We start from the raw sequence: 16,502 nt of genomic DNA, 5'->3' as shown, positions 1-16,502 counted from the left end.
ACTGAATATGTCAATGAAAATGAATGTAAGTAAAATTCACAGTTTATTGCTAGAGTGTAAGGTCAGTAGATACTATTGACATTGACCTACTTACTGTGAACACTTACCATATTGGCACTACAGTATGTTTTAAGACTCTTCCTTTTGCCCTTAAGTTATGACTCTATAATTTTGAAAAGGCAATGATTTATAGCACGAACACCAAGGTTCATGCAACTGCAATAAATCCATACATATCTGAATCTATAAGACTCGCAAGCTCATAAATAAATAAATAAACAGAGACACACAAGCTCAAATAGCTGATTTTTAAAAAAATCCTGCTTTATAAGAGAAACAAATGACAACTAAAAAGGCAGATATCACATTTTTATTCAAAAAGATAACTTCCATAGTATGGCTTAAGGCCAGCATAGATTCAGTTCAATCTCCAATACTATCAACAACTACAGACTTAGAAAAGTAATAACTGATGCTTCATGATCACTGCAAAGAACTTTAATGTCAGCAAAGAACAATATCATCGTTACAGGCATATTTTTTAATCTCTTGGTTTATTTCATTATATTCTCCTTTTTAAATATTTGCAATTCCTAAAACTAAGGTAAAAGTGATAACAGCTACCATTCATTAGGCACCTATTTGGGCCAGATTCCTTGCTTTACACACATTATTTCTAATTTTCACAACAAACTCTCAAAATGAGTGTTAAAACCCCCATTCTAGAAATAAAGAAATGAAGGATCAAAGTAACCTGTGCAAAAAATGTAATGCATTTCCAGCTGGCCTGGATATTCGTTTCCCAAACATTCTAGACATGTGAGAGTTTGGTCTACTTCATTGTTATATTCACTGGGCAATCTATTCTCCAATTCTACCAGGCCCACAGTGACTTTCTCCCCAGACTGGACTGCATCGGGAGTACCACATTGAGTCCTGGGCATCACACACTCAAGAAAGTGTGACTATAGTCAGGGCCTGGTCAGAGATGCTATGGACTTACTGCGTGCTGAATTCTTCACTATCGGCATTGTTCAAAGACCACCTTCCAGGAATGGAAATCAAAGAAGAGATTTTAAATCACAGAAGAGACCAGACTGGATGATCTCTAAGATCCCATCTAATGCTGAGCTTCTATTATTTTATACTGAAATTGCATCTGATAGACTTTATGCCAGATACTAAAATTAACTTTCAGAATTAAATTACTGAGACACCTGTATTTTGAACAATAAAAAGGGTACAATAATTTTTATCAGGTTTAAGTATATAATTTTGTCCAAAGATAGAAGGATCGTGTGACCTCTCAAGCTTCCCTGCCAATCTGTCTCAAGGTTATCACTTAAATGCGCAAGAGATAAATCTTTTATGAATAACAGCCTGATGACAAAGCGGGAGGCTTTTTTTTAGTGCTTAAGTGGGAAGAGTGTTCCTTTTCAATTATATAGGGGAAGAAATAAATTGGTTAAAAGTATTTCACATGTTATGAACTTATACTTATTCTTTTCAAAGAGATAGCATATACATTTTATAAATATTTAATCACTGTTTTTGAAAGATTTGAATCACCCTGGGTCCAATGTTTCTCTTAAAATGGAACAGTCTGATTTTGTTGGGCATCTCATACAATTGATTTTGACTCAACTTACTGCACCAGGTTGAAGGAATATTTTGGAAATGCAGATATTCTTATTTGACTATTTTTAAAGGTGGCTTTAGTGTTTGTATAATGTTAATTAGAGGTAATTATGGGACAGTTTGTGTCTGTTATCTTCATAAGCTCTAAAGCTTAAATCATCATTTCTTGTTGTTTATGACCAACTTTGGCACTCACTAAACTTTTCTTTTAGTTTCACAACATACCACCTTCTCAAATTTCTTTTTTTATAAATATTTTATTATTTTTATTTTTATTGTTTTTTTTAAAAAAGATTAATTTATTTGTTTTAGAGAGAGTGTGTATGTGTGAGTGGGGGTGGGGGACAGAGGGAGAGGGAGAGAAGCAAACTCCCCGCTGAGTGTGGAGCCCCACGCAAAGCTTGATCTCACACCCTGAGATCATGACCTGAGCTGAAATCAAGAGTTGGATGCTTAACTGACTGAGCCACCCAGGCATCCCTATTTTTATTTTTAATTTTTACAGTAAACTCTATGCCCAACATGGGGCTTGAACTTACAACCCCACGATCAAGAGTCACATGCTCTACCAACTGAGCCAGCCAGGCAACACCTCAAATTTCTCCTTCTTCACTCAACTTGACCATGCAGTTTTTAAAATTTATTTAAGGCCTCATTTATTTTGCTATTCTCATTAGTAGTAGGTGTTATAATCCCTGTTTTGTACTTGATGAAACCAATATAGAGAAATGTGAAGAGATTTATGCACGATCACAGAAAAATTAAGTAGTAAAGTCTGAAATTAAACAATGGATAAAATTTTGTGCTCATATATGAACATTAAATTTTGTTAGAATAAATTCTCATGATTTTTAATAAAAGCTTCATCTTTGTAATTCACATGTCAATTTATTTGAAGATTCTCCTTGAAAGGGCACCACATGCTGTAGAAAATGAAACACGTTTATTTGTGCTTAATAATTCTCAGGGGTCATCGTGTGCTTGATAAACATATTATATACAAAATCACAAAAAGATGATGTGACTTGAAACCTGACCTTTTTATCATTAAAACAGATGGGAAAACATCTGGTATATTCCATAACATCAGAGCCACACAGTTCCCTGGTTAATGCTAAAGAAGACATTGATTTCACAACACTGGGTCAATGACTAAATTTCAGGCAATGCCATTAAGATAAATTGTGAAAGGTTTAGATATTTGTGAAAGAAAAGTATTTCCATAAAGAGTAACAAACATTTATGGAATGTCTTAAAAATATAGTCTCAGGTCATCCTCACAATTCTTGGTGGTAAATATTTTCATTTAACAATGAAGACACTGAGGTTCAGAGATGTTACACTGCCTAAGGCAAAGGGCAGAATCAGGATTAACTCAGGTCTGTCTCACCCCAATGCCAGTAGACCACACTGCCTCCTAAACATTTAACTACTCTTTCCAAAACGAGGACGTTGGGAGGAAAAAAAATCGAAGAACTTACTTGTTGGAAAGAAAAATTTTAACAGAGCTTCCCAAATGGAACTTTTTTCCACAGATTGTCCATTAGCACTTTCACTGCTCCACAGAATACGTTTACTTGGAGACACAGAATTCCAGAACGCTTAAGAAAAAGTGAAATTATTAATCCCAACATATAAAGTGTTCATCACTTTTTATGACCCTTTAATAGTAATTACCCTTTACTTAAAATAATTATGGAAAGTCTAAGAGCTAACAATTATTATACTTACATCTCATAACAGCTTAGGTACTACTATTAATAATCAGAATGTGATTCTGCTGCGAAGCTGAAAAGCTAAGTATTAAATTTTTTAAATGTTTTAATTAAAAAATAATTAATTTTAAAATGCTTAAGCCATAGGCTAACACATCTCATTGTTTTGCTTTAATCTGAATTACAATACTGAACTTGCCTCTGACAAACAGCATTAAGATTCAGAGGCCCAAACAATTAACAACTTGGAAATGGTATGTAAGGCAACTAAATCGGACCCCATCACAGAAACTCTTGGCATACATTGATGGCTTCTTTATTTACTGATAAAAATCAAGACCTTAGACATTGTAAAACTCTCCTAATCCTTCTTCCTCAATACTTCAAACAAACTGCTTTTAGTTTTATTTACATCATTCCCTCTTATAGCACAGGAAAGTATATCCATCTTTGTTCCTGTAGCATGGATTTGTCCATATCATTCAATATTTTTCAACACTATCTTTAATAATTTCCCAGTATTCCATTACATGGCTCTATTACAACTGAGTTAACCATTCCCCCATAGAAAGACATTTAAGTTATTCACAAGACATTGATATTATAAAGAACACTGCATAGAACTCATAGATAAAAAAACAAAACAAAACAAAACAGAATTTATATACAAAGAAGACACTGGTGGCTGCCAGAGGCAGGCAGTAGGGGTAGGTGAACTGGGTTAAAGGAATCAAAAGGTACAAACTTCCAGGTATAAAATAAATAACTTCTGGGGATATAATGTACAGCATGGTGACTATAGTTAATAGTAGTGTATTGCATATTTAAAGTTGCTAAGAGAGTAGATCTTAAAAGTTTTTATCACAAGAAAAAAACATTTTGTAACTATGTATGATGTCAGATGTTAACTAGAGTTATTGTGATCATTTTGCAATATATACAAATCTCTAATCATTATATTGTACACCTGAAACTAATATAATGTTATATGTCAATTATACCTCAATATAAAAAGAAAAAAAGAAATAAAAAACACTGTAATGATTACCACTGGAACTAAAGATTTGCAAATAGCTATGAAAAATACCTTAGGATAAATTATTAAGGAATGGCTCTTGATTTTGGCCACACTACCCTCCAGCAAGGCTGTCCGAAAGTACACTTCTACCAGTAGCGCAGGCAAATACCAGTTTTCTTGCACCCTAGACTTTTTGTTGTTGTTTGCCAGTTCGATGGGCAAAATAATGATATTTCTTTGGTTTTAATTTCACCTTGATTCATCAGTGAGCTTACATCTTTCATACATTTGTTATATAGAAGAGAACTTAAGCTTTAGTCTGTCACATATGTTACAAATATTTTTCAAGGTAGTCAGCTACCTTTATATTTTTTATGATTTTTTGAGAAGTTCAAAAGTTTTAAGTGTTTTATGTAATCAAATGTATCAATCTCTTCCTTTACTATTTTGGCCCCTTGGGTCAGGTTTAGAAAGACATTCTAAATTCCAATGTTTCCTCTAGAAAGACATTATAAATTCCAATATTTCCTTCTTTTTTTGTGGGATAAGTATTAACTATTTTGTTTATTTATTTTTTTAAATAATATTTTTTATTATGTTAGTCACCNCATGCAATACGTGCTCCCTCCTTAGTACCCATCACCGGGCTCGCCCATCCCCCACCCCCCTCCCCTCAAGCCCTCAGTTTGTTTCCCAGAGTCCATAGTCTCTCATGGTTCATTCCCCCTTCTGTTTACCCCCCCCCTTCTTCTTCCCTTTTTTCTCCTACGGATCTTCCTTCAAACACTTTCTTTTAAGATTTTATTTATTTATTTGAGAGAGAAAGAGAGTGAGTGAGAGAGAGCACAAGCCGGGGGAGGGGCAGAGGGAGAGGGAAGAGTAGATTCCCTGCTGAGCAGGGAGCCAGATGTGGGACTCCATCCCAGGATGCTGGGATCATGACCTGAGCTGAAGGCAGACACTTAACCAACTGAGCAACCCAGGCGCCCTCCTTCTAACACTTTTATAGTTTCACTTTTGAAATTTAAATCTTTAATCCACCTGGAGTATATTATGAAGCAGGGACGCTTTTTTTCTAGATCTCCAAATACATTAAATCCATCCTTCCCTACTTATGATACCACCATCATATTCTAGATCATTAAACAGTTATAAATCAGATTCTTGACTTTTCTACTCTGTTCCATAAATCTATGTGTTCACACACCAATACCACCACTGTTATAATTATCTTACATTGTTATATGTTTTAATAACTGATCTGGCAATCCTTTCATTAGTCTTCATTATCAAAATTTTATTCTTAACTCTGAAGAGTTTTACATGAAGCTTAGAATCATTTTATCAAGTCAAAAAATCTAATAATATTTTATTATAATGATGTTCAGTTATTTAACATTCATTAAAAAACATTTATTGTGTGTCTCATGTGCTAAGCATGAATTCAGTTATATGTCAACACATTTGGAGAGAAGTGATAATTGTACAAAGTTTTCTCACCCAATAATAGGTTTGTTTTCTCCACTCATTCAACTCTCTTTTCTCTCTGAGTAAGGTTTATAGTTATATTCATACAGGTCCCATACCTTTCTTACTATGTTTACTCCCTTATATCATATATATTTTCCTATGCAAATATAATCTATTTCATCACATTTTCTAGATGATTTTCTGTTGGTATGTAGGAAAGCTATTGATTTTGGTTCATGTATATTCTGATTTACTACCTTATTTGACTCTTATTAGATCTCCACTGTTCTTCAGTTTCATTCCAGATCTATACAATCATATTATCACTAAATATAGATGGTTTTGCCTCCTTTCTTTCCAATACTAAGGGCTCATTTCTTTTTCTTCTCTCACAGCATTGCTAGAACTTCTGAAACTATGGTGAAAAACATATGATAATGGGCATCCTATGGTCAGTCCTGACTTTAATGGGAATGCACTAGTGTTTCATCATTAAGTAAATCTTTGGCTGCTGGCTTAGGATAGATACTTTTTTATTTTAAATTAAGGATGCATTCCTCTAGTCCTGGCTTACTACAAATTTTCTGTTATTATTTTGTTTCATTTTTAATCAAGAATGGAAGTGGGATTTATCAAGTGCTTTTAATATTTACTGTTACAATCATACTTCCCTCTGCCTATTAACAGTTGAATATTTTTTCCAATATTAAAATATTCTTGCATTCCTGAAGTGCACAAGTGCTAACACTTTATGTAGGATTTGTGGATCAACATTCCTAAGTAAAGTGTGCCTGCATTTCCTTTTCTCCTCTCTCTGTAGGTTTTGGTGTGGGGTTTATATTTGCTTCATAAAATAATCTGGGAAGCTTCCCATCTCTTTTTCTATACTGAAACAATTTAAACAACATAGGAAATGTTTGATCCATTAAAAGTTTCGGAAAACTCCTCCCTAAATAGTCTGACTCTATTTTGTAGAGGGAATAGTTCCTTAGCAACATTGCACTACTTCACGCTCATGAGCCCATTTTAATTTCAATTTTCTTAAAAAATCATCCATTTACAAAATAATTATTAGGATGGAATCATAATAATAGTCATTTATAATTTTTAAATCTCCTTTATATCAGTGAAAATATCCTTTCTTATTTTAATGAGACCAATTTTCATACACATACACTTGAATGTGTGTTTTCAGCCTGTAAGGCACTTTCTTATGATATGAAATTATATGAAAATTTACTTTACTATACATGTTAAATCAAGCTAAAGTGTGTTATTTAAATGCTCAATATCTTTATTTTATCTGTCAAGGACTAAAAGATATGTATTAGAGTCTCCCACCATGACTGTGGTTTTGTCCATTTCTACTTGAATTTCTTTTTTTTTTAAGATTTTTTTTAATTTATTTATTTGACAGAGACAGCCAGCGAGAGAGGGAACACAACAGGGGAGTGAGAGAGGAAGAAGCAGGCTCCCAACGGAGGAGCCCGATGTGGGACTGGATCCCAGAACGCCGGGATCACGCCCTGAGCCGAAGGCAGACGCTTAAGGACTGCGCTACCCAGGCGCCCCTCTACTTGAATTTCTAAACCATTTGTTTTATGTATTTTAACACTATGCATAAACATTCATTACAGTTTTATCTTCACTGTATATTACATATCTTGACAATATTTAAAATAACCCATTTTGTTCTGTTTGTTTTTCCTAACTCCTACTTATTCAATAGATATGTATTTAATGCCTACTATATTCTAGGTTTGGGGGATACACCACTGAACAAATCAGATAAGAACCTTGCCCTCATGGGGCTTAAAATATTGTGGAGAAAACAGACAAAAAATAAGTAAACTAACAAATAATTACAAATTGTAATGAGTGCTGTGAAGAAAGTGGATACCAATACAGTTTAAAGGGACCTACTTTAACTTAACTGGAGGATGGCCTATTTGAGATGATATTTAAGCTTAAAAAAAGGATTAGAAGGTGGGCACACAAAGGGCTTGGAAGAGTGCTTCCAGAACAGGGTACAAAAAATGAGATTATTATTGCCAGGCACACTTCAACAGAGTAGAGGGCTCACTGCCCTACACCATACAGGAAAGGAACGACAATTAGAAGTGGCTTTGACAGGATGAGAAACTGCCATTTGTTCACTTGGTGCCCCCTTTCCCCAATTGACTGTCCTTGTCAGTGAACCATCTGAAGGAAGTATTCGCTGGCAGTAGCACATTGTGGCCTAAGTCTCCACTCTATGTTATCTTCTACTTTCTGTGCTTCCTGGAGCCCCTCCTGGACAGAGATTAAGCCCCAACTCAAAGTACCCTAGCCTTCAGCCCCTGCCAGATAGGCTTGGCCTAAGCCTGAGGTAAAACACATATTGCTGCAACTTTTCTCAGTAGTATCTGGCCTGGCCTCCTCTCTATCTTTCAGAAATCCCTCCAAATTTCTCGCATGTTGATGGCAGATGGAACCCTTCTTGGTTCTCTTAGTTTTCAACCATTATAGATCTTTTGGTCATTTCAATGAGCATTTGAAATAGAGTAAAATTAAACATTTTACTCAGATAGGCACCACGAGTGGCAGCTTGAACCAAAATTCTCCAGTATATATTTAACCTGCACTCTACCACTAGTTTCTTCCCTACACTGAAAGACAATTAGTTACAAATTACCTTGAGCAGTATTTCCCAAAGTGTGGTATGAGTACCAACAGCGTTACATGAATTGATTTTAGGAGGAACACAGTTGAATATTTATAGATGTATTTATTTTTTGCTATGTATGTATTTACTTTATAAGTGTAGAAAGAAATATATGATTGTTTATCTCTCTCTTCCTCTCTCTCTCCATATATATATATATATATATATGACTAGGATATCAAAACTACCATGACACCAAACAAGGTTGACATAACTCACCATATGGCAAACCTTTATAAAATCCCCCTTAACATCTGTTCTTTCATCCTTGGGAGCAATTCAACTGTCCTTCCCTCTCTCCAAAATTTCCAATCAGCCCTCACCCAAGTCTTCCCAGATCTTCTTCTTCACCCTATTAGGCTCTAGACTCTTTCCCCTCCAGCATTGCTTTTCATAGGCAGAATAACTCCATCCTCTCTGCCTCTAATTTGCATCTGTACACTCATTGACATGCTCAGCAAACAAAAGATTAGGATCCAGCTTCCTTAAAAGGCAGCAAGAAATGGTAAAGAACCAATTATGTTTCCCCGTCACAATGATTTTTATTTTTTAATTTCCCTGTTACAAAAAAAGACTGAAAATCTAACTACATTTCAGAAAAACAAAAACAGACTCAAAGCTGCAGGTTCCATGGGTATGAGACCTGTGCAATCTACAGTCTGACTCTTAGAAGGACCCTACTCTTGGTTCAATGTTCTGCTATCATCTTGAAATGTGCAATAAATTTTGAACAAGGGACCTTGCATTTTCATTATGTGAATTATGTTGCCAGCCCTGCTCTGCAGGGAGATCTCTCAGATAAGGAAATGGATTAAAGAGTGAGGAGACAGAATGGGAGCAGTGGCTAATGGTATCACGTTGGAGAAGATTCTGCTGGGGCTTTCATAGATGAGGGTCAATCTTTCTGGGCTTTGGCCTCAAATAGACACAAATTTGCATTCTGGCTCTGCTACATACTAGCTGGTGAACTTCAAATCAGTAAACTTCTCTTTGCCTTAGTTTACTCATCTGCAAAATAGGGGTAATATTTATTTTGAAGGATTGTAAGGATTAAATGAAGTCATAAATTAAGTGCTTAGTACAATGTAAAATGAGTATTTTGTCATATGTCCCTCATTGTTTATTTTTATTGCTTATAATTTTAAATTTAATAACATTACTTTGTTTTCAGGATATTTATTTTTATAAATAATTATCATAATAGCAAATATGACCAGTTTTCAATTTATAATTGTGTTACAGTTTCCTTCTAAAATAAATATATTTATGTAAAAAAGTGGGGCAATTTAACAAAATATGAAGAACTGGTAACATTAAGATAATCAAGAACTGTGCAGGTGTTAAACAAATGACTGAGGCAGGAGAAACACTCATCTAGAAAATCTCAATTTTTAGAGAAGGTAACTGAAACCTGAAGAGGTAAAGTGACTCATTAAAGGTTACACAGCATGTCAGTGGCAGAATCAAGACAACTTTGGTCTCTCAGCTCCTAATTCAGAGCACACATGCACAAATGGTTAAGGCAAGAGCAAGCTTGATGTTTAATGAGGTACTTGGCAGATAGCCAGAACTTCTTTCAATATGCGCTGCCTCATTCATTCCCCAACATAGGAGATAAGTGAAGTATTCTAATATAATAATATAGGAACTAGTCACATGTTTTGTCCATGGAGCTAAAGTATTTTGAAAATATGACCTATTAGTCAATCTTTACTTCTTGTTTTATTTTTTAAATCTCCCTGAAAAAGATGTGCAATGAGGACTGATTCAATAGGTTACAGAGAATTGGTGGAGTAGGTGGGATCAAACTCCCAGTTCCCAATCTGCTAGTCTCCTCATCCTGTATGCCACTAGTCTTTATGTCTTCTACATAAATATAACCTGAAAAGCAAAGCAGCCTGGAGACAAAATGAAAATACAAAACTAGAGATATTCCAGAGCTACCTCAAGTCCTTCAACTTCAAATTCCATTGGTGACTTTAAGTCTAAGAGAACTCAGAAGGGTCTGTCTAGGAAGGAGAAGGGGAACGTTAGCTCTAGGACCATGTAACTTGTTTTCACCATAATACTCCAGGCCATGGCCACATTATTTTACTCTTCAGTGTGTATTAGTTTGCTAGGGTTGTTGAAACAAAGCACCATAAACTGGATGACTTAAACAACAGAAACTTATCATCTCACAGTTCTGGAAGCTAGAAGTCTAAAATCAAGATGTTAATAGGATTGGTTCCTTCTGAGGGCTGGGAGAACAAGCCTGCCTCTCTCCTTGGCTTATAGACAGCTGTCTTCTCTCTGTGTCTATTCATTTGGTCTTTCCTCTACCAATGTCTAACTGTGTGCCCAAATTTCCCCTTTTTATAAGGACACCAGTCATATTGGATTAGGGCTCACTTCATTTTAACTTGATTACCTCTATAAAGAACTTTTCTCCAAATAAGGTCACATTGTGAGGTACTTTGGTTTAAAATTTTAACTTTTTTTCTGGAAGGGACACAATTCAACCCATAACATACTGCATTTAGTTAAATTAATTAAGTTAAATCATTTAAAATGCAAAATGATACTTAATCCATCCAGTCACATATCACCTCCTGGGAATCTGGGAAATCTGACAATGTAAAGAATGAATCATGGATTATTTTAGGAGAAAACATGTTAAACCTATATTGGAAAAAGTCCCCATGGAAATAAAGAAATCACACTGAATAACAGTATTCTTTTTTGGTGAGATTTCTACTCAAAATAGAAATAGAAAATGAAGAAATCATGGACTAAGAAAAAATGATGTACAATTTATAGTTTTGTTTTTTAACTTACTTTTTCAGAGAATGAAAAAGCTCTCAGTTTGTAAGGCTCTCAAATGTATTTGTAACTAACATTTACAAATACAGTAAAAGTAATTCAGAAATACTTTGGTATTTTAGATGAATAGAAGGAAAAATAAATATGAATAATTTGAAGTAATATGATTTGCAAGCAATCTTTTAAAAAGTATCTTAAGATATTTGTGAAAGAGCAAAAATTATATTTTCCCAACTTATGTAAATTAGCTGATAAAAGAATGCACAGCATATACTTTATTTAACTTTGAATTTCATCCCTCACCAAAAGTTGCAAACCACAAACTTATGACATAGTGTAAGAGGTCTCTGTTCCATTTACTTACAATGCCTCTGCCCAATTTTTGCCTCCTTCTTTGACTGTGGGAGGACCTTGGTTGGGGGGATGGAAGGCCCTGGAGCAGGCAGGGAAAGAGAATTCATTGAGATTAGAGGTAGGGATGGTGGAAGGGCTTTGGGAGGCCCTGGAGCAGGCAAGGAAAGAGAAGTCATTGAGATTAGTGGTGGGGATGGCGGAAGGGCTTTGGGCTTGAGGCTGGAGCTTGAGGGAGGGAGAAAGACTGTGGGAAAGCCAAGGGTTTCATGCAGATGAGGAGACAGCATACCACTGAGAGGGAGATGGGAAGGAGGGCAGGCCAGGGGGGTAAGGTAGAGAAGGTGCTTTGGAGAAGGCCAACTTGGAGCTAAGGAGAGAAGGCTGTGGGGAAAGGAAAAGTATTTGAGTGAGGGACAAGAAATATTTGGAGAAGGAGGTGGGAAAGACTTTGAGTGAGGAAAGTGAGGCAGCAAGACCACTGAGTAGGAGGAAAAGAAGATTCTGGGGCAGAAGGAGAGAGTACCTTTGAGTGGTAAAGGAGGAGAAACCTGTGAGTGGGGAGAAGGAGGGCCTTTGGAGGGCTGAAAGAGGCCTCTAAAAGGATAGTGAATGAAGAAGGCCTGAAGGAGGGTAAATAAGGAGGTAAGAGAAGGATTTTGACTGAAGGAAGGAAGGGCTTTGTGAAAGTAAGAGAGAGGACAGTGTGAAGTTAGTGAATGAAAGCATTTTCAAAGGGAGGTGGAGTGAAGACCTCGAGTAAGGGGAATAGAAGGCTTTGTGAGATAAAGAAGGACTTTTGAGTATTGAGTTTGAGAAGTTCTCTGTAGATCTTGGATACCAGCCTTTTATCTGTACTGTCATTTGCAAAAATAAAACAAAACCAAACAAAAAAAACCTAAAAAAAAAGGGCTTTTGAGTGAGGGGAGAGGAGGCCTGTAAGGTGAGCAAAGGAAAGTCATTGTGGTGAGGTGAAGAATGAAAAGACCTTGATTAAAAGTTAAGAAGAACTTTTTTTTTCTTTTAAAAAATGTATTGAAGTGTAGTTGACATACAATGTTAATATCATTTATGGAACATAAGAAGTAGGAAAATCGGTAGGAGAAGAAAGGGAAGAAGAAAGGGGGGTAAACAGAAGAGGGAATGAACCACGAGAGACTATGGACTCTGGGAAACAAACTGAGGGCTTCGGCTGGGGGGAATGGGATAGGCTGGTGATGGGTATTAAGGAGGGCACGTATTGCATGGAGCACTGGGTGTTATACGCAAGTAATGAATCATGGAGCTTTACATCAAAAACTAGGGGTGTACTGTATGGTGACTAACATAATATAAGAAAATTAAGAAGAACTTTTGAGCAGTGAGGGAGGTGAAAGTTTAGTGTTAATGTGAGGAGAGGGAAATTCCTACTTTGGGAGAGGGCTTGAGGGAAGGAGGCCTTCGAGGGAGGAGGTAAATGAGGGAAGTCAACTGTGGGAGTAGAGGAGGCAGGGAGGGCAACCATAAAAGAAGGGAAGGCCTTGGTGTAGGGAAGTGAGCAAAGAAAGGTCTCTGTGAAGGGAGGTGATGGAGAAAGGAATTTGAGAGGTGAGGTAAAGGGGGATTGGTAAGATGAGGTTAGAGGTAAAAGAACTTTAAGAGAGGGGGAGATGGAGGCTAGTACTTTGATTTTTGCATGTTGATCTTGTACCCTGCAACTTTGCTGAATTTGCAAGATCAACATGCAAAAATCAATTGTGCTTCTATACACCAGCAATGAAGAATCCAAAAAGGAAATTAAGAAAACAGTTCCATTTACAATAGCATTCAAAAGAACAAAATATCTAGGAATAAAATTTAACCAAGGAGGTTAAAGGTTTGTTTCCTGAAAACTACAACACATTGCTTAAATAAATTAAAGGAGACATAAATAAATGGAAAGACATCTCATGTTCATGGATTGAAAGACTTAATATTGTTAAGATGGCATGGCTGTGCAAAGTGATCTAGATTCATTGCAATCCCTATCAAAACTGTAGTGGCTTTTTTGCATACATGGAAAAGCTGATTCTCAAATTTATATAGAATTACAACGGGGCCTTGAATGCTTGAAATGTTATGAATAAAGAACAAAACTGGAGAACTCATTAGTCCCAATTTCTCAACTTGCCACAAAACTACAGTAATCAAAAGAGGGATGGTACTGGCATAGGCATAGATACACAGACCAGCAGAATAGAACTTAGGAGTCCAGAAATAAACCCATAAATCTATGGTCAACTACTTTTCAATAAGGGTGGCAAGACCATTCAATGGGGAATGAATAGTCTCTTCAACAAATGGTGCTGAGACAACTGGATATCCACATGTAGAAAGAATGAAGTTGGACCCCTAACACACACCACATACAAAAATTAATTCAAAACACATCAACAACCTAAATAGAGGGGCTAAAACCATAAAATACTTTAGAGAAATCATAGAAATAAATCTTTATGACTTTAGATCTGGCAATGGATTCTTAGATATGACATCAAAAGCACAAGTGACAAAATAAAAAATTAAAAAACCAGATAACTTGGACTTCCTCAAAATTAAAAACTTTTGTACATCAAAAAAACATTATCAAGAAAGTAAAAAGACAACCTACAGAATGGGAAAAATACATATAAATCATATATCCAGAATATATAAAGAACTCTTACAACTCAATAACAAAACCACAAAAAATCCAGTTAAAAATGGTTAAAGAACTTGAACAGACATTTCTCTAAAGAAGATACACAAACGTCCAAAAGCACATGAAAAGACGCTCAATATCATTAGTCTTTACACAATACTAATGAGATCCACAATAAGATACCACTTATACCCACTAAGATGGTGATAATCGAAAAGGGGGTGTGGGTAACAAATGTTGGTGAAATTGCAACCTTCGCATATTGTTAGTGGGGATGTAAAATGATTTGATCACTTTGTAAAATAGTTTGGGACTTCCTCCAAAAATTCAACATGGAATTCCCATTTGACCCAGCAATTCCACTCCTAGGTATATGCCCAAGAGAACTAAAATCACGTTGACACAAAAACTTGGACATGAATATTCACAGCAATATTATTAGTAATAGCCAACAACTGGAAATAACCCAAATGCCCATCAAGTGATAAATAAACAAAATGCAGCATATTCATGCAATGGAATATTATTCAGCCATTAAGATGAAGTGCTGATGCGTGCTACAACAGGCATAAATCTCAAGAATGTTATGCTCAGTAAAATAAGCTGGATACAAAAGTACAGATATTCTAGGTTACCTCTATACGCAATGTCTGCCAAAGGTCAACCCACAGAGGCAGAAAGCAGCTTGGTGGTTGCCAGGGGCTGGGAGATGAGGACTAACTGCTTTATGAACGAGTTTCAACGGGTTTCAACTTGGGGTGAGGAAAACATTTTGGAAGTAGGCAGAGGTGGTGGCTTTGCCACGCTGAAATAGACTAAATGCCACCGACTAGCTCATTATAAAACAGTCCATTTTACGTGAGGTGAAATTCACCTCCATTTTTTGAAAAAAGGCAGGGGGGTGAGGGGGGTCAGAATTTTGTGTGGGGGAAGTCGGGGAGGGCAGGTCGTGACGAAGGGGCTGGGGAGGGAAGGGCTTTCCGAGGGGCTCTGAGGGGCGCGTGAGAGGCGATGAAGCGGGCAGAAGTCGGAGGCCAAGTCGGAGGCCGGGGGAAGCGCGCAGCAGCGGGCGGGAGGGCGGAACGCAACCGCCTGGCTCGGCAGAGACGGGCCACGGCCACTCACCGGTGTTCAGGTAGTAGCACAGCAAAACCAACAAGAAGATGGTGAGGAAGAGCAGCACGAAGCGCTTGTGGGCCCACATCTTCACCAGAGAATAGCGCGTCTCAGCCCGGAGGCCGTTCAGAGACGCCCGCCAGCGGGGCTGAGGCGTGGCCGCCATGACAGCCTCGCGCCCGGGGATGCTGCTCCCTGGGTGCGACCCGATCGCCACCGGGTTATTGGCACTGCGCGCCGCCTCACAACTTAGCAGCCTGGCGCGGATCCTCCGCAGGGCCCTGGCCTTAGACCGAGTCTTCCCCCGCGTCGATTTCCGCTCAGAAGGCATGGCTCTGGGCCGCCGCCTCGCTTAAATGACACCTCAGCGCCGGACCCAGAAGCCCCCGCGGCGGTGACGGCGACGTGGCCCCGCTCAGCTGCACGTGCCAGCCGTTGTCGCCAGGCCCCGCCCCTTTTTAACGGCCATCAGGGGGTCTTATGCCCCCTCCCCCGCTCAAGGCCTGGCCTTTCTACTGCTTGTGAAATGCCCTTGAATGAAGGCGTGCGGCCTGAGGCCTGCACCTGTGGCGTGACTGCTTGTCATGGATCAACCAAACACCTAGCGGGAATTCAGACTCCAGCCTTGGCGACTCATTCTTCCTCAGATTCAGCCCTGTGACGCGCCCCGAACTCCACAGCCACCATCCTTAGTCCCTGCGGTAGCCACTAGCCAGATGTGGCTGTTTAAATGTAAATTCCAACTAATTAAAATTAAACGGAATTCAGGAACCAGTTGCTCGGTCACAGTAGTCACGTATCAGGTGCTCCGTAGCCATACATTGCTCACAGCGACCGTACTGGACAGAGCCAGTATGCCGCGTATCCCCCACGGCAGAAAGCCGGATTGCGCAGCGCCGTACGTGCGTGGTGACCAGCGAACACGATAGATCATTCAGTAGGTTGTTCCACGGCACTAGGAGCTTTTAGTGGAGCGAGATGGTATTTGTCTTCAGAGATTTTAAGGTTTAGTTACAAATAATGAAACAG

General features: G+C 37.8%; 1 protein-coding gene across 1 annotated transcript in view; it reads right to left on the bottom strand.

Moving 5' to 3' along the window:
- Positions 1-15,808, bottom strand: part of FMR1NB (FMR1 neighbor) — a 32,626-nt gene extending 16,818 nt beyond the window's left edge. The window contains exons 1-2 of the mRNA XM_019799153.2: positions 15,483-15,808; positions 3,120-3,239 (exon numbers count right to left, since the gene is read on the bottom strand). Of these exons, the coding sequence (XP_019654712.1) occupies positions 3,120-3,239; positions 15,483-15,804 (442 nt within the window). The 5' untranslated portion in view covers positions 15,805-15,808. The remainder of the gene's footprint in view (positions 1-3,119; positions 3,240-15,482) is intronic.
- Between the last annotated feature and the right edge of the window lie 694 nt (positions 15,809-16,502).

Source organism: Ailuropoda melanoleuca, chromosome X (assembly GCF_002007445.2).
Source record: "Ailuropoda melanoleuca isolate Jingjing chromosome X, ASM200744v2, whole genome shotgun sequence".
Lineage (NCBI taxonomy): Eukaryota > Metazoa > Chordata > Mammalia > Carnivora > Ursidae > Ailuropoda > Ailuropoda melanoleuca.
The sequence above is the reverse complement of the archived record's forward strand: the minus strand, read 5'-3'. Positions and strand labels throughout refer to the sequence as shown.